At 34.5% G+C, this 20,344-nt stretch overlaps 2 protein-coding genes across 3 annotated transcripts; one reads left to right on the top strand and one right to left on the bottom strand.

Moving 5' to 3' along the window:
* Window positions 1-38: 38 nt before the first annotated feature.
* On the bottom strand, window positions 39-6,925 carry LOC106661951 (PWWP domain-containing protein 2A-like). The gene is made up of 4 exons (XM_014385726.2): window positions 6,722-6,925; window positions 3,136-4,300; window positions 805-927; window positions 39-740 (listed from the first exon to the last, which is right to left on the bottom strand). Exons 1-4 carry the CDS (start codon window positions 6,874-6,876, stop codon window positions 606-608), a joined length of 1,578 nt encoding a protein of 525 aa, XP_014241212.2. The 5' UTR covers window positions 6,877-6,925; the 3' UTR covers window positions 39-605.
* Window positions 6,926-10,679: 3,754 nt separating this feature from the next.
* LOC106661978 (chromatin target of PRMT1 protein-like) lies at window positions 10,680-19,633 on the top strand. 2 transcript variants are annotated; one of them, XM_014385764.1, is made up of 9 exons: window positions 11,836-11,866; window positions 13,365-13,403; window positions 13,470-13,525; window positions 14,590-14,740; window positions 14,816-14,942; window positions 18,121-18,228; window positions 18,298-18,408; window positions 18,466-18,583; window positions 18,656-19,633. In XM_014385764.1, exons 3-9 carry the CDS (start codon window positions 13,470-13,472, stop codon window positions 18,831-18,833), a joined length of 849 nt encoding a protein of 282 aa, XP_014241250.1. In that variant the 5' UTR covers window positions 11,836-11,866; window positions 13,365-13,403; the 3' UTR covers window positions 18,834-19,633. The 2 variants fall into 2 exon arrangements, with proteins under 2 accessions (XP_024085721.1, XP_014241250.1); XM_024229953.1 differs by lacking the exons at window positions 11,836-11,866; window positions 13,365-13,403 and adding an exon at window positions 10,680-10,944.
* Window positions 19,634-20,344: the final 711 nt, after the last annotated feature.

The raw sequence follows: 20,344 nt of genomic DNA, 5'->3' as shown, positions 1-20,344 counted from the left end.
TTTTGTGTAAAAACAGGTTTTAAATAAACAAATACGTATAAGGGGAAAAAATATAATTTCACATTTCTCAACATTGATTTTCTTTTGTTGGCCCCTTGCACAACATAACATTTATGCCCGTTTTTTTCAATTCAGAGCTTATCGATCATTTCAATACAACAGACTTCAAAATATTTAATTGAAAATCCATTTACTAAAATACACATTCATTTGATTCTTCAATTATCTATAGAATTAAACGCTTTTCATGTAAAACATGTTTCATGCTTTTTCTACTCAAGTTAAAAAAATTAAAACCGTCAGTTTTAATAACAGGATTTAGGCATGGCCCTTAAATAACATAGTCATTCCAAAATTACATATATACACAGCTATACATAATAAATATGTGCTTATATACTTTGTATAATATATTGCATTAATGTATGGCTTACAACCTCGTGCAATTTCCAATTAATTTTTTTTCTCTTTGTACAGTATAAACTTTGTATCAAATCACAAGACGATACAAAAATGTATTTTGCCGATCGGATGACCCGTACTTTGCATATCACAATTTCAAAGAATAATGAACCTGGGGCTGTAATTTTTAAAGTAATTTTTGGCTATGCTTCGACTGGCTGGTCCAGCGTCACTAATTCAGGAATCGTCGCATCGGGTTGAATGGCAGAGGCCTCCGATGTCGCTAATCGTATCGCCTCTTTGTAACCTGCAGATTTTTTCCTTCTGTTGTATCTTATCTGTCAAAAATGAAGAAAAACAGTTTAAGAACTTGAGATTTCATCTTTTTTGTTTTTTATTTACCTCAAAAAATTGTAAAAAAGGTGATAATTGTTCACATGGCATCATGGATGATGTCGGTGTGCCATACCACGAAACATGGGCGTCCCAACTCATCTTGTCGGTCCTTATTAAAATATTAAGTACCTACAGTAAAAATAAAGTTAGTCATCACAAAACTAATATAATAAAATAAAAAGGCAATGTGAAAAGAAATTATATTAATAGATATGTAAAACCAGATTTTTATTTGTATCTAAGATGAACAAATAGTATCTCTGAACTGAGTGTAACAATGTTTTTAATTTTATTATTATTTATTTGTCATATTTAAGCTTATATAGATATCAGTTCCTACCTAACTGACAGACATTTTAAAGTCAAACAAGAAGTTCAATATTCAGAATAAAAAACAATAAATGGAGGAGTGCCACAAGGTAGTATATTAAGTCCATTGCTTTATGCGTTATACACCAGTGATTTTCTGCAAATAGATGGAGTAAAAAACTGCAAAGTTTGCATTTGGAATGACCTTAGATGCCAAAATGAGATGGAAAGGGTATGCGGAGAAAAAGTAGGTATAAGGTATAGACAACTATACTGGTTGATAAGATGCAGCTCCAACCTTACTATACAAAATAAAATATACAAACAAGTAGACGAATGGTATTCAAATAAGGGCTGTACCGAACACAGCAATATCAAAATTATACAAACACTCCAAAATAAACTCTTACGTAACATGGTCAATGCACCTCGGTACGTAAGGAGTAAGGACTTACATAGGGATCTTAAGATACCTGATGTCATGGTGTAAATAGAAAGATTTGCTGCTAAACACAAGTCTCATCTCAGCCAGCACGAGAATCTGGAAGCGACCAAACTCCTACATAATTTGTGGTGTTTAGTGATCGTTAGTTAATAATTTTTTGGAGTGACGTAAGTTTTAGAAAAACATTTTCTTTATTGTACCAACGTTTCGATCTTTATTGAGATCATCTTCAGGGCCTGGTATTTATAAACTTTGTTTAAATTTACAAATACATGTAGGATGTGCAAAAAATTTTTCTTCAACTATTTGGCTTTCCTTTCCCTAATTAAACCCCTCCTATAATCCTGAAAGGATAATCAGGCTGAACCATTACCCATTTTTTTCCCATGTCAGCTCTTTTCACCTCAAACAAGCCGACTACTAATAGAAAAATGTCTTTCTGTCCTGACTTCCTTCCCCACCCCTTCAAAATCCAACATATATAGGCATAAAACATCAAGATCTCACTGGCACTCAAAATGTTGGCATGATAAAGAAAATGTTTTTCTAAAACCTACGTCACACCAGACCGCAACTCACGATCTCCAAATAATCTCCTATATAATCGAAACGTCAGAAGGTTAAAAAGAACGAAGCCATACTAGTGAATTTAAAATTTTTGTGAATAGTGAAGTTTAAATTGTAAGCAGAGAACACACTCGACGTTACCCGAAGCCAATACTATGTCCAATTCCCTAGTTTGACCCTGCTTGACCAATTTATATCATACAATTAATTAAGGGTTTTAGTTGAGTTGAAAAAGTCAATGGCACGAGCAGGATTCGAACCCACGATCTTCGGCTTGATACGCCGCAGCTCTACCACTTGAGCTATCATGACCTCGATCCACTCAGACACCAACTTCCCATCTCAACCACACCCGCTCGTGCCATTGACTTTTTTATCTCAACTAAAAACCTTAATTAATACTATGTCCAATCTTCCATAAGATTGTATTACCCCCTGCATATGTCTGATTCAATGCTACCCTATGCAACCTAGATCCCCAGATTTTCAGCGTTGAGTATTGTTGAAGACAAAAGAACCAAATGGACACTCAAATTTTTGTTGTTTATTCCAACTATATGTATTTTTGTTGTTATATTAATTACAAATGCTTATTTTAACATAAACCAACAATATCAAACATTCACGATTTTTAATAAAAATTATTTAATTATGAAGTTTTGACAGAACATTTATCAAAGCACCCAGATACCATATTGGTAGAATGAAATTAACTAACTTTATTACTTGGCTTTGCTCATAATAATTCATTAAGAACAAAACAGGTGTTGGGTTTCTGACACTGATTTGTGATTCATGTGCTACTCTCCGTGGCGTGTGTTTGATATGAAACAAACGAGACAAGACGTGGTGTCACGTCACGTTGCATTGCATTGGGTGTGTTCCTCGCTTTTTGTACCAATGGGTTTGCAAAAATGTAAACATTTATTTATTCTATATATATCATTGTACAATTATTGGTTGGACTAATAAAACCAATTTTGATAAATAAATTAAATTTTAAAAAATGATCATACCTTGCCAGGCCACCAAGGGAAACCATGCATTTTTCCCCAGACAACATCCCCTACTGCGAACGTCGTTCCATTATCAGTCTTACATGACTCGACATTTTCACTGCCGACAACTGGTGTCGAAGAAGGGAAGTCTGGAATCTCCTCGCTGCTGAGGCTAGAGTCACTGCCGTCATTCCTTTTTTCATAAGATGTCGACGAAACCCTTTTTAAATTGATGGAAAGTTTCTGCTTCAAACATTTTTCCTTTATCTCCTCATCGTTCTTCTCGCTCTTGTGTTTCTTCTTGTGTTTGACCTTATGCCTATGCTTTCTGTACTGTAATTGTTGGTCCTCTTGATTTGCATTTGGCGATGAGACAGGGAGGGTTTTTCTTTTAGCTTCTTTTTTTGCTTTTTTATTTGCTTTTTTGACAGCTTTAATTTCTTCATCGTTGTTTGGCCCGTCATCTTGTTCTTTATCGCTGTCTTGCTGGACTTTTGATGGGATCTTCAAAATCGTGCCTTCCCCTTGCGACCCGAACGAAATTTTTATCACAGGAGTGGTTTTGGCTTTTTTAGAGCTTTCTTCAAAAACCGTTTCATCCCAAAGATCCTCCATTGACCCGACACTCCGCTTTTTCCTCAAAACCATCTGTTTGTCATCCTCATCCTCATCAACCCTGCCTTCCCCTGTTTCATTATTTTTGAACCAGTATTCATCAGAAATTTCACTTCCACCATTTATATCGGTATTTGGAGTTAAGAGTTCTTTGTGAGTTTTACACGAATATTTTGGAATGAAGGAAGGACAAAGCTTCGGCGGCGAGCCGTTAACTTCATTTCCTCTTCTATTTTCTGAACACAGTGGCTTGGCCGGGAGTGGTTTCCCCTGAGGCTCTTGAGGGTCCGTTCTTTTACTCCTTGTCATATGAGAATTGACATTTTCAGAATTTTCACTACAAATTGATTTACATTTCGAACACAGGACTTGCCTCGGCCTCAGCCTAACAGTCATCTTTTGTGACTTGGATTTGGTAAATTTCTTTTGTATGTGGTAATGATTTAAGTGTAACGGTTTCTCCTGAAAATATGTAAACCTTTGACGTATACTAAAATACAGCTTGTCCTCTTCTGTGTTCTCAGGTTTGGGGCTCATGACATTTTCATTGATCCGACACGGCAGGTACCTAAAACAATTGAGTTTTACTTAAAGTATTTTTATTATTAAATCAATAATTAAAAATTAAAAATCAAATTAATTAAAGCAAAAATTTATGCAAGGTTTTTTTTAAGTTCGACATATTAAAAAAAGCGGGGAATATAAAACACGATAATTTCATTGTTATCATTTAAAGACCTTATCTTGGTTCGATAGAGGGTTCACAAAATTTTCTAAATAAAAAAATATATTCAAAACAATCTATGAACTTATGAATTTACTGTTTTATTGAATATTTCTTATAATTGTCTTGCAGACAGTATATTATTTGCTTTATACTGTTTAATAATTTATTGAATTACCATATTGCAATGTTTGAATCTGTACTTAATAATTAAAAGAAAAACTGCTTGGTTGCCTACCAAATGTTCTTGCACAATGTTGGTGGTCATTTCTTAAGGGTTTTTATTATAATATTACTATTATTATTATTTTAATTTTTTATTTATTTTTGTTTTGGAAAGGCCGAAGAAAAAAGATGCTGAGGGAATGATAGAAGGTAGAATGGAAAGATAGAAAGAGTTCTAGCATTTTAATTACTGCCTCCATCTCGTGGCTCATTTTTATCTCTGTCCACAATTAAGGTTGCCTTTCGGCAGTTGTATGATCAATATGATGTCTTTGTAGCTGTCTTCGTTCAGCGTATCCAAATCACATCATCAAATGCTTGGTCTGACGAATTGAGGATTTCATAGTGGAAGGCAGAAAAATTCAGTGCAAGTCCTTTCAAAAGAATCTTGATATGCTTTTTGTGAATCTTTGACAACAGCACTTCATCAAAAAATAAACCACTTATCAAAAACAAGTTGTCCATATATCTTGAATGGAGAACAATCCATGACAGTAAGGACTGAAAGAAAATCACCTTTAGGCAAAAAGTAATCCCTACGGTAGCTATACATTTAAATGAAAATATTTAATACAACTCTGATAGATCTGTGGTGCAAAAGATGAGCAAGATTGGGGTATAACCTGAAAATCTAGACTGATCTAAATAATAAAACAAACTTTTTAAAACAAAGGTATTAGAATAAAAAAATTCTGTTCTGTAGTGTTTGGCATTGTTTTGATTTCCTGTCAAGTAATGTCATACACAGTTGGGAATGTCTTTTANTAAAATTTCTGTTCAGTTCTTAATTGTTTAGACATTGTTTCGATTGGCAGTCAAGTAATGTGGTACACAGTTGCGAATGTCTTTTAAGTCTGTAGCATGTGGATTAGACAATAATGTAAATAATAAAAATTTTGTTGTATCCTAACCGGCTGGAGTAAGTATCACTTGACAGAAACTCCACTAAACCATTGTATACAATGTATAATGCATACATCTGTGCATAAAATTTCTGTTCTGTTCTTAATTGTTTAGACATTGTTTCGATTGGCAGTCAAGTAATGTGGTACACAGTTGCGAATGTCTTTTAAGTCTATAGCATGTGGATTAGACAATTATGTAAATAATAAAAAGTTAGTTATATCGTAAATAGTTAGAAGTAACTGCCGCTAGACAGAAACTTCACTAAGTCATTGTATACATTTGTAAATAAAATTTATTTTCAGCCCTGATGAGAACAGAAAACAGCCAATTTTTTAAGCTGTTTTTATTAGAAATACAAAGTTTAATGATTATGGAAGATGATAATCAGAAGCGCAACAATTTATAATTGTGTATAAAAACAAAATTAAGTGACTGTCAGAATTCCAAGAAAACAACTTGTTAAACTCGTGTTGCGTCAATCATCTCATTACTGGCAGAAGGTCCGTCAAACGCATTGATGTTCGATGGCGAAGTGGACCTTTTCGAAGTTTCAGGCCAGATTCGAGTTTTTCATAAGAAATTCGTCCTTAAATTGGAAAGTGAAAATCCGAATCGTGTCAGCGGAGAGGCCCACTCGTCACGTTCTCCATTTTGGCTTATTACAAAAATTCCACGCCCAAAATTTAACAGCGTACGTTTAAACGACAGAAAATAACTGATTTCTGCATTTTTTAGCCGTCCTGCTGTCATTCGCAAGGATGTGATGCCATATTTTAAGCAGAACATGCACAGGGAACATGAGGTTTCGTTGTTAAAAGGATCCTCTTTTTCCTACGTCTGAGGACGTTTTTAAGAAATATCAATGCAATATGGGAATTGAAAATTCCAATTTTTCCTGATAAATAAAGAGAATTGTTTAGAAAACATTAGGGCAGTGATCCAACTCGTGTTTTGGACGGGTCGTACTTTCCCTTCTTCCTTTTCAACATATCCAACCGTTGGGATCCGACGGCCTGGCCGTATTCGAATATCCGTCGGAACGTCCATCCGGGCGGAAATGAAACCAATCGTCTCGAGATATACGACTAAGTGAAATGTAATTAAAGAAGCAGGATTTGTCTGGGCACGACTCACTTTTTCGTTGAGTCCAGGAGGACGCCCTGGTACAGTTTGCTCTCGAAGGCGTACGAGACGACGATAACATCTTGCAGGGCTTCATCGACTGTCACGAGTATTTTGGAATTTGTTGTCAACATCACAGCAGTCGTATCAATTTGAGTGTCGGCCATCCTGATACGATCTGCGAATGTACGATGTTGCGATACGATACGGAGAACCGAACGGCGGACTTTCGATCCTGGCATCGATCCACAATCGATAATCCCACTCATGGGCCGGCTCGTGATCCATTCATGCACCAGTATCACGTCCAACAACCGCTCTACACAATTGCTTTAATATGTTCTTCTAACGTATAAGGTGATATGCAAATTAAAGCCTAATTTACTTGGTAGGAAGTTCTCAGTATACAAATACTGCCCTGTCTAAACCTATACCTGCTACAAGGAAGCGGTCTTGCAAGTTTATGTAGCTCGTTACCTAAGACCACCATCAGTCCAAATTGGAGACCATTTGCCATCCAGAAAGAATAATCTTATGAAGAGGCCCATAGCAAAAAAAAAAGATTATATTTTATTATCCCATTTCTATAGATCATTACAATTTATCCAAATTTAAGAAAACAAGTATATAAAGAATCATGAAATATGTTAGAGTTCCGCTGGATTACCATGACCGACAACACGAAATAACGTAGGGCCAAATCGTGGTCCATGGATGAAATGGAAAAAAGTATCGTGTTGACTCGCCTGCGGATAGGCCATACTAGGATCACATAAACCTGTTGGGAAAGACCATGCAATGCACTTTATGTGGAGCACATGTAAGTAAAACATTGACAGAATGTGAGTAATTACCTACGCTACGAACTAGGTGCGACTTGCCACCTGACTTTAAAAGACAAAACATTTAAAGCACATAGTGACTATAATAATGATAATCAATAATGACTATAATAATTCGATACCTAAAGCAGATAAACATATGACCGCATACAGGAAGTCGTAGGTCGAAATATCAATGTTGGACATAATTTTAGCGTTGTTGTCGGGTGGGGTCTCAGTAGTATATCGAAAGTCCCATCAAACTTAGATTGGGTTATCTTAGGGTGGGGTCTTAACAGTATGAATGTATATTTTAATTGATTTAGGACATTTTAATCGCGTGCGGAAGGGTTAAACGTCAAAGATAGGGGCAATAAAAAAACTTCGAGATAATTAAAACGTGAGAAGGAATGGGCCTAGCAGATAGCTGGCCGAAAAAATAAATAAATATATCAAGATAATAAATAAAATATATCAATGATTTGGCTGACCTTTGTGCGTGATTTTTTATTTATTTTACAAATCCATCTAAAATGCAAAAATTATAGTGTTTACAAAATATATACACATATATGCACACACAATATTCTATGTACATGATTGGTTTGAACGCTCACCAACTTGTAAAAGTGGGCAAAATTGGCCATTGTGTCAAAAAAATAGGAGACCGCATGGGTACCCACGTTTCTCAATCAGATGGTCGCGCGGGTTTTCTGCGAGGGTTGGAAGGAAAGGATGAGCAGGTTGCACAAAGCATAGATTGCGAATTACTGGTTACTTTAGTGGCCATGACAAGGACAGCAGCAGCACAGTGAAGTCGGTATTCTCGGCATCGGAAGAAGAGACTCGTGCAGCAGGTAGCCGGGTTCATAGTCGGGTGTTGAGAAGGCGAGAGCTGATGCCCGGCGTTGTCGGATTGCTCATGTGATTAGTGAGATCTCGACAACGAGACGAGTCTGAGGTCATCGGGGCAGTGCCCCTGCTTTATATGGAATTAGTCCATGCTAATTGGCTGCAGAGTGGAGGGGGAGATCATTCCTAAACCTGGGTGTCACTTATTGGATAACTTGGTTACCGCAGTTACAATGAGAAGGCAGTTAAGAGTGAAATCTATTCAGCGATGTAGTTTATCGACCAGCTACTTCAATGCTCTCAGTTGTCGGGTTTGTGAAATCTATTGTAACGGGACGGGGCTAGTTTTGGGACGTAGGTTATGTTTAGTTCGGAGTTGATGGTACGATTGGTGACGTGATGATTTTGGGTTAGATTTTATTGAGGTTGGAACACTTAGTTGTCCTGTAGTTGTTTAATTAGGGCGTTGAGAGCAGTGTCTAATTGTTTTTTTGACAAGTAATATCAGCTTAGATCTTTTGTGAAATACTATTTTCAGCGTTTATATCTGAAGTTACAATCAGTTTGTTTTAGTCGTGTATGTGGATTTAACTAAGTCTTTCGTCCAGGTATAGACCAATATAGTGTATACTGTTCCCTGGAGGGTGCCGTATAAACAGATAGATAGCAGAGTTTTATGCTTAAGAGTAAAAATTATCTATTTCGATTTTCGATTGTTTACATTAATTCTCCACCATTGAAGCCTGATCCTAGGATTCAAAGATAGTTTAGTGACCAGTCGTTCTGATTGCCCGAGAAGGGATGGAGCAGTTGTTTGAAATCCATGGACTGATGTCGATGAGCCGGGTGTTGTAGCGAGCGAAGAGCTGCATGCAGTAGTTAGACACATCGGCCGTTTAGAATGCGAGAGATGATGCTGCGAGTATCCTTGTTGCTGTAGCTAATGCTTGCGGTTTGTTCCATTAGTAAGTGTTGTTTGAGATCTCGTCGACAAATGTGCATTAAACAAGTTGAGCCCTTGATTATACGCAGAGGTGCTTCAAGTTCATTGCTGTAGCAGGATACCGTTGTTGAAGCAGAGGTGACACCTATCGAATAACTTGTTAACCACAGGCATTCACCACAAAGAGATTGAAGGAATGGCGTCCATCATGCGAATTTTAAGGTATTGGAATGCAATGGGAGATCAGCTGTAAAGAAGAAGCAAAGTAAGGGAGCAATCGTGTTTCTCTTGGGTTACTTGTAAGTATCGGTTTGTAAGGTAGGATTTGATGATAAGGTAATAAGGATGCCGCTGGGCTTCCATAGCAATGTCTTATGCCATACCCAATCAAACGTGTAAGCTGTGTAAGCTCGAAGGGGATGGTGAAGGTGTCGACAACGCGATGGACTTGTGTCGTACAACCGCGGAATCCAAATTAATGATTGGGATAACATTTAGGAATGGTATGTTATGTAAGTAGAAGCTTTTCCTAGCCTAGGATATGAAATAAATTGATAGAACGATATGAACAGGCGAGGTGAATAGGTGATTCATGACTTAGTGATATGATTCTATGTAATAATCCTTTAGCCGTGTTTAATATTGTGTATAATATTAATAAGAGGTGGTGTGATGTATAATTGAGGTAGTAATCAGTGTTAATTGGTTTTTGGTACCAATCTGTAATTAGTGTGCCATCTGTCTCATTACGAGTGTTTCTAGGAATGGTATTTCCTTTTCTATTTCGATTTCATGTATGAATTGTAAACGAAGATGAAAGTTGTAAAATGTCCGCTGTAGCGGTGGGATGTTGTGGGCCTCAGCTTTAATAGACGTTACGTACCCAGTGGGTTGAAACCGGTCGATAATAAAGTCAATTGGTCATTGAATATATATCATCAACCTCCTAAACAGAGTATGTTGTTAAATGTGTTTAATGTTTTTTGTATTTGATCTGAGGGTAGTGCGGTTCGAATGTCATCAATGAGTGGTGAGAAAGGGTAAAGTGAAAGGTAGTTGGGTGATAACCGTGTAGAGTAATTGTGCCATCACTATATCTGCTAGTGTAGGGCCTAGATTGCTGCCCATGGCTATGCCGAATAGTTGTTTGTTATTGATTTTATGGAGAGTGGTTGGAGATTCACGAGATCGTAACTAGGACTTTTATTTTTAAGAAGGTTATGACTGTACATGGTGTACAGTAAAAATGCCTTTTTTACCCTCGTAAAAAAAAAATTTTATGGTAAAGTTAACCGATTTCTGAGTGTACTATTTCTACGTCACATAAATTTGATGACGTCATTCAAGATTGGAGTTTCGAAGCGGGCAACGGTAAGTTTAGAGTGGAATGGCATCTTACGAATAGAGGACAGTACCATTTGCGTCCTGAAGGTTTTTCTCGTCTGTGTTCGGCTAAATCTAATCCTAATTCCAAGAATCGCGTGTCTATTTACATATTGACTTAGGCTCGCCTGGTCAATTTTTCAAGTTTGCGCCGTTTCGATCTGTCGGCCGGCTTTCGCCCGTTGCGTCCTACGGCCACGCAGTCGACTAATAAATTTGATGAGCATCAACATCAGGTACCCAAAATATTTATTTTTTCCGCCTTTTTATTTGTGTTGAGAGTTGTAGATAATTTTAAGGGGTAGGTTTTTTGGGGCGAATGTACACGAATTATCTGCGGTCCGGATTCGAGTCAGATCTTGAAATTAAAATAATCATTGAATATCCTCAAGGAAAAGTTAGGTTGAAATGAGGTTTAAAAAGATTCTCACTTTAGTCCCAACTTCAGGCCGTTTTGATTTGCACGTTGTATCAGGGGTACCAGAAATATTGTTTTTAGTGTTAAAATAAAAATAAAAAGTAAATTGCATCTCGAATAATACTTTCATTAATGCCAATTAACATAAACATCAAATATTCATGATTTACAAAATTACACATTTAAAGAGAAAAACTTGAAATTATGAAATTTCTTTCAATGTGTTGTGGTGTGAAGAACTTGCATTTGAGTCATTTCTGATCATTTTGGTCTGCCTAATGCGTTTCAGCTTTTGACTATTATCATTTTTCAAGAGTATAGTGTTAAACTAATAATTAGGTCGATTCTGGTCATCTGATCTTCTAAGCCTTTCGGTTGAGATTTGTTCATAATTTTTCATGAAGTTCAGATGTTAACCTGCAGTTTGGACATTTCCAATCATTTTGGTTTGTCAGATGAGTTTCAGATTTTGGCTGTCATCATTTTTCAAAAGGTTCACATGGTGTTAAACTAGTAGTTTGGTCGTTTTTGGTCATCTTTGGTCTATTTAACCTTTCAGGGTGAGTATACCACCGCCATAATTTTTTATGAGGTTCACATGTTAACCTGTAGTTTGGGCATTTCCAATCATTTTGGTCTGTCAGATGCATTTTGGCTTGTGGCTATTATCATTTTTCAAGAGTATGGTGTTAAACTAGTAGTTTGGACGATTCTGGTCATCTTTGAACTTTGCCTTTCAAGTGAGATTTTGTTCATAATTTTTCATGAGGTTCAGATGTTAACCTGCAGTTTGCACATTTCCAATCATTTTGGTCTGTTAGACGAGTTTCAGATTTTGGCTGTTATCATTTTTCAAGAGGTTCACAAGATGTAAACCAGTAGTTTGGTCATCTGGTCCTGACTATCCATCCTTGCAGTTTGTTCCATCTGACGATTTTACTTTTTACTGTGATCATAATTTTTTATGAGGTTCACATGGTGTTAAACCATATTTTCAGTAATCTGGTCAAGTGTACTCATCCTTGCAGTTTTGATCTATCTGTCAATTTTGGCATTTTACCATCACCATCATTTTTTCATGAGTGTTGTTTTTTAGTGACCGGTTGTTTAATAATTTGTTGGATTTGTGTGGAGCGGTCAGGAATAAAGATTTTTTTAATTTTTTTAACCGACGTTTCAACCTTTATTCATCTTCAGAGCCTGGGTGAATTTCAAAACATATGTTGGTTGGAAAACATACAACTTTAAACGTAAATATATATGTTTTGGATCAAGTGTACTTTTGTGGTGTAATATTTTATTTCATGTTAAATTGTTGAGAAATGTGCATTTATATTCTGCTGTTTTTATATGATTGTGGCAGGGTGGAGGAGAGGTAAATCTGGGAAATTTTCTTTGATCATAAGCGGTTTTATTTAACTCAAAAGAAGTTGAGATTGGGAATGTTCTGGATTGGGTCCAATTATGAAAACTCAATTATAATGAATATTAAACTGACTATCATTTAAAAAAAAAAAAAAACACAAAATATACTGTTTTAATACCTGAAAACTCTGCTGATTGTTGTATTGATGTACCAAGTCCTAACAAAAAATCTTTTCCTGGATAATTTTAACATGGTTTTCATATTTTCTTTTTTCTTGCCTTTTAAACATTTTCCCGCTGATCGGAGTAAAACTGGAATCTATTTATAAAATTAGAAAACAAATAACTACTGTTTTAACACCTTGTGGACATCATGAAACAATTATGATGGCAAAAACTGTGATCAACAGACAGACCAAAACATAATGTTAGGTGGACAAAAGATAACTGGAAACGCCATGTGAATCTCATAAAAAATTATGATGGTAAAAATCAGCATTGTCAGACAGACGTAAACAGCAGCCAGGATCAGATGACCGAAAACGACCAAACTACTGGTTTAACACCATGTGAATCTCATAAAAATGATGACGGTGAAAAGTCAAAATGTGGCTGACAGTCCAAAACGGAGATAATAGGCGGACCAAAATAGATAAGAAAAACAAAACATCTGTTCCCTGATCATTTAACATGGTTCTCATATTTTCTTCTCTGTTGCCTTTTAAAAATTTTTTCACCGATCGAATAAATGATAATCGAAACATGAAATGTCTAGTAAAACTGGAATCTACTTATAAAATTCTGTAATTGTTTCACACTTGTTGCTTACATGCATATTATTTGGCTAATTTGAATTTTCGCTAATCCGAACAGGGCTCTGTCCCGATCAGCTCACACAAGTGGGCCTCTGCTGTAATTATTTGTTTTTTCAGCTATTACGTTTTCAATATTTTAATAATTCTACGAATTTTGTTACAGATGCTGGTAGAGAGAGGTTACGTAACAGGTCATACAAGAATGTCGTTGGACGAACGGTATGTGTAACATGTTTAACGGATAATTCCAATCACATTTATACATTTCTATTTTAAATATTTAACAGCTTTTTATGTAATCTTTTTGTATAGCATAATGTTAAATTTTTCGAACTTTTCTACCAAATTTTCTGTATATAAACTTGATTTATAAATAATTAGATTTTTGAATACAAATTAAAGAAGAAAATGTAAAAACAAGACAAACTTTTTGAAAAATTAATTAAGGTTTTTAGTTGAGATGAAAAAAAGTTAATGGCACGAGCGGGATTGAAAAATGGCAAAAAGGGGGGAAAACTCATAAGGCGGGATTGAGATAGGAAGTTGATGTCCGAGTGGATCGAGGTCATGATAGCTCAAGTGGTAGAGCAGCGGCGTATCTAGCTGAAGATCGTGGGTTCGAATCCCGCTCGTGCCATTAACTTTTTTTCATCTCAACTAAAAACCTTAATTAATTGGTCAAAAGGACCACGAAATTAATGAATTTTTTGAAAAATGATTATTTGGAGGTCATGAGATGCGATCTGGTGTGACGTAGGTTTTAGAAAAACATTTTCTTTATTGTGCCAAGGGTTTGATCTTTATTGAGATCATTTTCAAGGCCTGGGATTTCAAATGATGATCTCAATAAACATCGAAACTTTGGCACGATAAAGAATTTTTTTTTTAAACCTATGTCACTCACATAGCATCTCACGACCTCCAAATAATCATTAAGTTATGGTCACTAAACACCACACATTTTTGAAAGACAATTTATCATCAGCAATTTACTAAATTGATTTTTATTTATTCATATATCGTAAGATGCGGTCGGGTGTGATGTAGGTTTCAGAAAAACATTTTCTTTATCGTGCCAACGTTTTGATCTTTTATTGAGATCATCTTCAGGGTTCAAAGTGTTTGTCTTCTGTGTAATTGTGCCATCCTTGCGTGTCGTGTTGAGAGTGCCGAAGAAAATGTTTTTTCTGAAACCTACATCACACTTGACCGCATCTCATGATATACGAATAACTATCGATTGACGGTCACTAATCTCTACACATTGATTTTTATGTTTTCAGTTTTACGCAGTTGAGAAGAGGTGGCATGCAAAGGAGAAACCTCTTACACCAAGATGATTTCCACAATGTGGCAAGTATCAGGAACCGAAGGCTGGCAATGCAGATGTCAAGGCGTCCGGCGGTCATAGCGGCTCTTTCAAGGGCGGGCAATGTATGAAGAGTACAAACATAATTTACTGACAAAATAATTGCAGTTTTAATGGTTGTTCATTTCACGTGTTCACAGTTTGTTAGAGAAAACAACCTAAGGGGAAGGAGCATGATGGGCAGGAACAACAACCCCTTCCTTGAAACGGGAATCGCCAGCCGTTTGCAAACACAGGGCTTTATCCAACGCCGCCAACGTTTACCAAGTATGACTCTAGATATTTTAAGTGCATGTTTCTTACAACTTCAATTGTTCTTGGCGTTATTAAAATTTCTCTATTTCGTAGTGGTCGGCTAGTAGGAAATTTTTTCAAAAGTTTTAGTGGTGTAACCCCCTCAATAAAATATTTACTGGTTTACCGTAGTGTTTTCTGACACTTCAAGATCTTCAGTGTTCGATTTTCCAAATCTTTGGCATTTCAGCAGGTAACTTTTTTAAAAAATATTAGCTTTTTTAACTTATATATCATCTATACAGATAGAAAATTATTGAATATAAACATTTCAATAAAACATGGTATATTTTTTTCCAAACTTTTGTCTATTTTGGTCAGGTGTAGGGTTAAGAAATTAGTAATTTGAGATTGCCCACATACCAAAAATTCTTCAGAAAAAAATCGGATGCATTAGTTTTTAAAAATTCATCCATTGAAGCTGTGGAATTTGACAAGTTGTGAGTTTTTATAGAATTATACGCTAAGAGTTGCTTATTATGATTTCAGGTTTCACTATTTAACGTAATTTTGATATTATAAAATATGAAATATACCAATACAAGAAACACCATAAAAATATTTATTTTTATTATTTGAGGTTTTTTTTAGTACTTTGGGGTGAGTGTGCATGTCTGGAGAGTAAAAATAAGTTATTCAGCCACACCTTGTGGAATATCGAGTACTCTGGGGGAGTGAATGTGACCAAACTTGTGTGTTTGCATTGTAAAGTGAAGTAACTGTCTCCGACATACTCTGCTGTGGTAGATCTGTCTATACATATTTGTTTTCATTTCTGTTTGATTTTTGAGAACCTGAGGTACAAACAAGAGGCTAGCATTTTAGGATATTGACATATCCTAATATTATTATTGTATATTTGTATATTCTAGTTAATACAAGTAATTAAGGTTAATTAATTGTAATATATTAATTGGTCAAGCGGACCACGAAATTAGTGAATTTAATGATTAAAAATGAAGTATACTTCACTAAAGCTCTCCGTGGCCATTTCATTTGTCGTCGAGAACCCAACCCGTTTACACATTTGAAAAATGGCAAAAAGGGAGGGAAAATTAAAAAAGTTGAGATGGGAAGTTGGTGTCCAAGTGGATCGAGGTCACGATAGCTCAAGTGGTAGAGCAGCGGCGTATCAAGCCGAAGATCGTGGGTTCAAATCCCGCTCGTGCCATTGACTTTTTTTATCTCAACTAAAAACCTTAATTAATTGTAATATATTAATTGGTCAAGCGAAATTAGTGAATTTTTAATATATTCACTTGCTGACTTTAAATAATTTTGGATAGATTAAAACCTTTTTATTTGTTTTATTTTTTAATTTGAGGTTTTTTTGCCTCCATCCAAGGATTATTGAATATCCAAGGAATAATATGTAAAAGGAGAAAGTCAGTAACCAGGTAGACACTCAGATGATTCAGATGTACAATTTTTGGTATAATTTTAGCATTTCACCATATTGAATCATTGTGTAAACAATTATTTCAATTATATTATTTATAACAAGAATTTATAATGTTAAATTAACTTAGTTTTTTATTTCTCGCTGGTTTATTTATCTACATTATATTGTTTTTTGTGATGTATTTTTTTGTTTGAGTTTTCAAGATTTTTTTTTTTTCAACTGGAAAACCTAAAAAACTCAACAACATATATTTAAAATGTAGTCTTTAAATTTTAATGTTAGAATTCCATTGGGAAATGATAATATTTCCATATTTGTCAGTCTCATATGTATAGATGAATTAAGTTGAAAAGCATAATGATCCTTTTATTATTCGAACAATTATAAAGTTTTTCATATATTATGCCAGGAAATAATTTTAAAATTTTATTCTTTCTATGTATTCCCGTAGCTCTAAACTTAGAAATATTCTTTTTTTTGCTTGCTGAAACCGATTGTTTCAACCATTCATGTTATTTTTTGCTTTCATAATGTATGTATTTCCTTCGTAATGTGGCTTTTGCATGCTTAACTTGTTGGATTGACATGCCTTTTAATTTAGAATGTGTAAATAAAAATATATATTAATCATTAAAGGACATTTTCAATTGAATATTTTTTTTTAAAACTAAAATTGAAAGGGCTGGTATGATTGTCAAAATTTTTAAACTGTTTATTGATTTGTTTCACTCTTCCTTACAATTTTAACTTTTAATACATTTAATTATTTCTTGAATACTATTTTGTACTAGTTTGTTCGGTCTTTCTTTTATGAAAATTGAAAAATGACATTGAGGTATGGTAGTAGTATTTTGGTAGCATAAAACTCAAACTCGTAGACCCTATCATGGGTTCAGTTCCCTCCATCACCCTTGCTTTTTATTATACCCTTCCCTAAAAATATAAGAAGAACTCTCGCATTCTCTGAACTCTTACTGTGGCCAATATTATTGCAAGATATGACCACCAAAAAGAAAAAAGTAGAATATAAATTTAAACTTCTGAAACCACATATGATCCGTGAATTTAAAGAGGAGGATGGGGGACCCCGGTAGTCAAGTTGTTAGCATGATAGTTGACCCTGCGGTCATGGGTTCGATTCCCACCGTCAACTACATAAACTGATTCATATATGAGTTCATAAGGGGGAGGGGAAGAGGAGAGCTTCTATTACCAGAGCTTTGCCTTTTTGCCATTTTTTGAAACAACTGTTTTTAAAAAGACTCAAACATTTATAATTTTGAAATTTTGCCATTACCGTTAATTTCAGTCACATTTTGTTTTCATGCCATCTTCAGTACTGTATGTGAATTCTATTTATCAGGTCATAAACTTATACAACCAGTGATGATGACCAAAAGTTGAAATAGTCTTGCAAAACAAAGCAGCTAGAATTGGCTGTCTGAAATGGAAACTTTACTAGTCTATAACAATAATATTAATAGAAAACTAATTTTTCTCTGGTTTCACTTGTTCACAAGTTGCCTGATGTTTTACGCTGCATATCGAATATATTATAAACATTTGCTATTATAAAACAATAAAAAATAAGTATTCTTATTTTAGGGGAAAATATTTAATTATCAAGCAATAAGACGGTTGTCATGTACTGTTGAGTAAACATAAATTCATTGAATTGTCTTAATTAAAAAAAAAATAATAAAAAAAATAAATAAGTCCAATGTCTGTATTATTGTTTTTGTTCCCAAGGGAGGGGTAACAACCAATTAATAAAAAGCCAAAGCCTGCAGTCCCTGAATGTACAGAGTAATCAAAACGGAAGGGATTTCCGCCCGAGAGGAGGGCGTCAACCATTAAGTTCGTATATCAGTTTTTCCCTAGGTAATTTTAATTATCAATTTTTATTAATTTGAAATGTTCATTCAGATCAGATTCGGAATTTGAAAAGATTGACCAGGAGCCAAAGTCTTCAGTCTTTGAATCTTAACCCAAACTTCTTCCGAGGCATTAATAATAGACGCGGAAGGTTTTTAACAGGTTTGTACTGCAATTTGAAAATGTACGTGTTTGTGTCTTATTTGAATTTATTTTTAGCAAGGGGTAGGGGCGCATTAAACATGAGAAGAAATAATAATCGAAGAGGGCGAATTTTCAAAAATAACAATTCACCAACATTAAACCAGCTTAGCGTTAGGGGAAGGGGAAATCTCAAGTGAGTGTTTTTTTTCTCCAGAATTTAGTTTTTTCCCTTAACTCTCAGACCCCTAATCTTGTGTTTATTTAGGAGGCGAGGTGCCAGAAGAGGCGGTGGCGGTGGTGGCAGGGGAAGGGGACAGCATAATACGCAGCCTTCGAGAGAGGTGCTCGACAAGGAGCTGGATCAGTACATGTCCTCGTGCAAATCGGCGCTCGACAAAGAGTTGGACTCGTACATGAATCAGACTGAGGAAAAGTGGGATTAGCTAATGAGTTGAACCGTTAGTGACGAGTGGTGTGTTATAATTACGGATGCAACTAAAATTTTAAATTATTGCATTTGGATAGCCTGAATTTCTCCTTAAGAGTTTTAATTGTAAAATAAAACGACAAATTAATACAATACTTTTAAAAAAGTCTATACTTTATGTATATAACATAAAATATCATGTGAATAAGTTGTAACACCTTTTGAATAGATATTATATAAATTGATATTACTTCCATATTTGGTTGTAATGAAAAGTGAAAAGACTTATATGGTTTTTTAATTACTAAAAAATTAACAAAAGGTGGTTTTGACACCATAATAAAAAAATTAATATAAACTGATGCTGGCAATATTTGTTAATGTCAATCATTTGTCTATATGCATTATGTTCAACTTTTTGACAAAAAGTTTAATGAGCTTTCTTGATTATTTATCATTTGCCTTAATTAAAAAGTTAACCATAGAAATAAAGAATTTTTTTGGGGGGAAGGGGTCAAAAAAATTGTGTTGTTTTAGAATGTTAACCATTTGTTTATCATTAGATAAACAGAATAATCAGAAAGTCGAGTTATATGTTATATTTTCATTGATTAAAAAACAGCAAATGGTAAAATAAAGTGCTCGTCTTGGTGGTATTTTCTGTTTTCGCCATAGTTTTTGTATAATTCTGCTCTTCTTTAGCGAAAGCTCATTGGCCAATCATTGCCCACCTTGCATCTGTCAACTTTTAATTAATTTTGTATTATCTCTAGTTTCTAGAGAAGAAAAAATCTCAATAAAGTTTTTTGTAATGAGGTCTGTTATTTTTAACAAAACAAATTTCTAATAAAAAAGTATTACTTTGAAAAGTGCACATCATCAATTCATCAAATTTTTGAATAAAGGAAAATAAGTACATGGTTGGGTTGTAATTTAGTGTTTAATATTTACAATAAGTCAATTATTTAAGAAATCATTTTTTTAAAATTATAATAATCATGCGTATAAAATGGTAATTAATTAAATTTGTTTCTGTACTGTTTAAAATGTGATAACCAAACTATAAAACAAACAATTCATAACAAAAATGATGCCTAACAAAATTTACAATAACCAAATTCATCTTCACCCCATGTTAGATGACAAAAGAACAAAAAATCAAAACATATCAATAATCAGAAATGGGGTTGTATCACAGAGAACGTAGATACTTTAAAAAACAGGAAAATAAACCGAAATAATTAATTACAAACATTGATTATGGATAAAATGAAATGTTTAACATTTTAAGTCTACTGTCTTCAAAAGGGCACTCTGCTTCAAATAAGATAAAAGAATTACAGAGTGAGAAGAGTAGGCTTTTTTTTTTTACTTTGAATAATGACCAAAATTGGTTTAAAATTATATTAAACCTACTCAATTAAAGCATAATTCTTAAACTTAAGCCCATATTTAAAAAAAATCTGATTGTACACTAAAATTAATTTTAAAGCCGTATTTGTTAAACTTGGGTATAATTATTGAACA

The sequence above is a fragment of the Cimex lectularius genome, unplaced genomic scaffold, assembly GCF_000648675.2.
Source record: "Cimex lectularius strain Harlan isolate CLEC.00 unplaced genomic scaffold, Clec_2.1 scaffold438, whole genome shotgun sequence".
NCBI lineage: Eukaryota > Metazoa > Arthropoda > Insecta > Hemiptera > Cimicidae > Cimex > Cimex lectularius.
The sequence above is the reverse complement of the archived record's forward strand: the minus strand, read 5'-3'. Positions and strand labels throughout refer to the sequence as shown.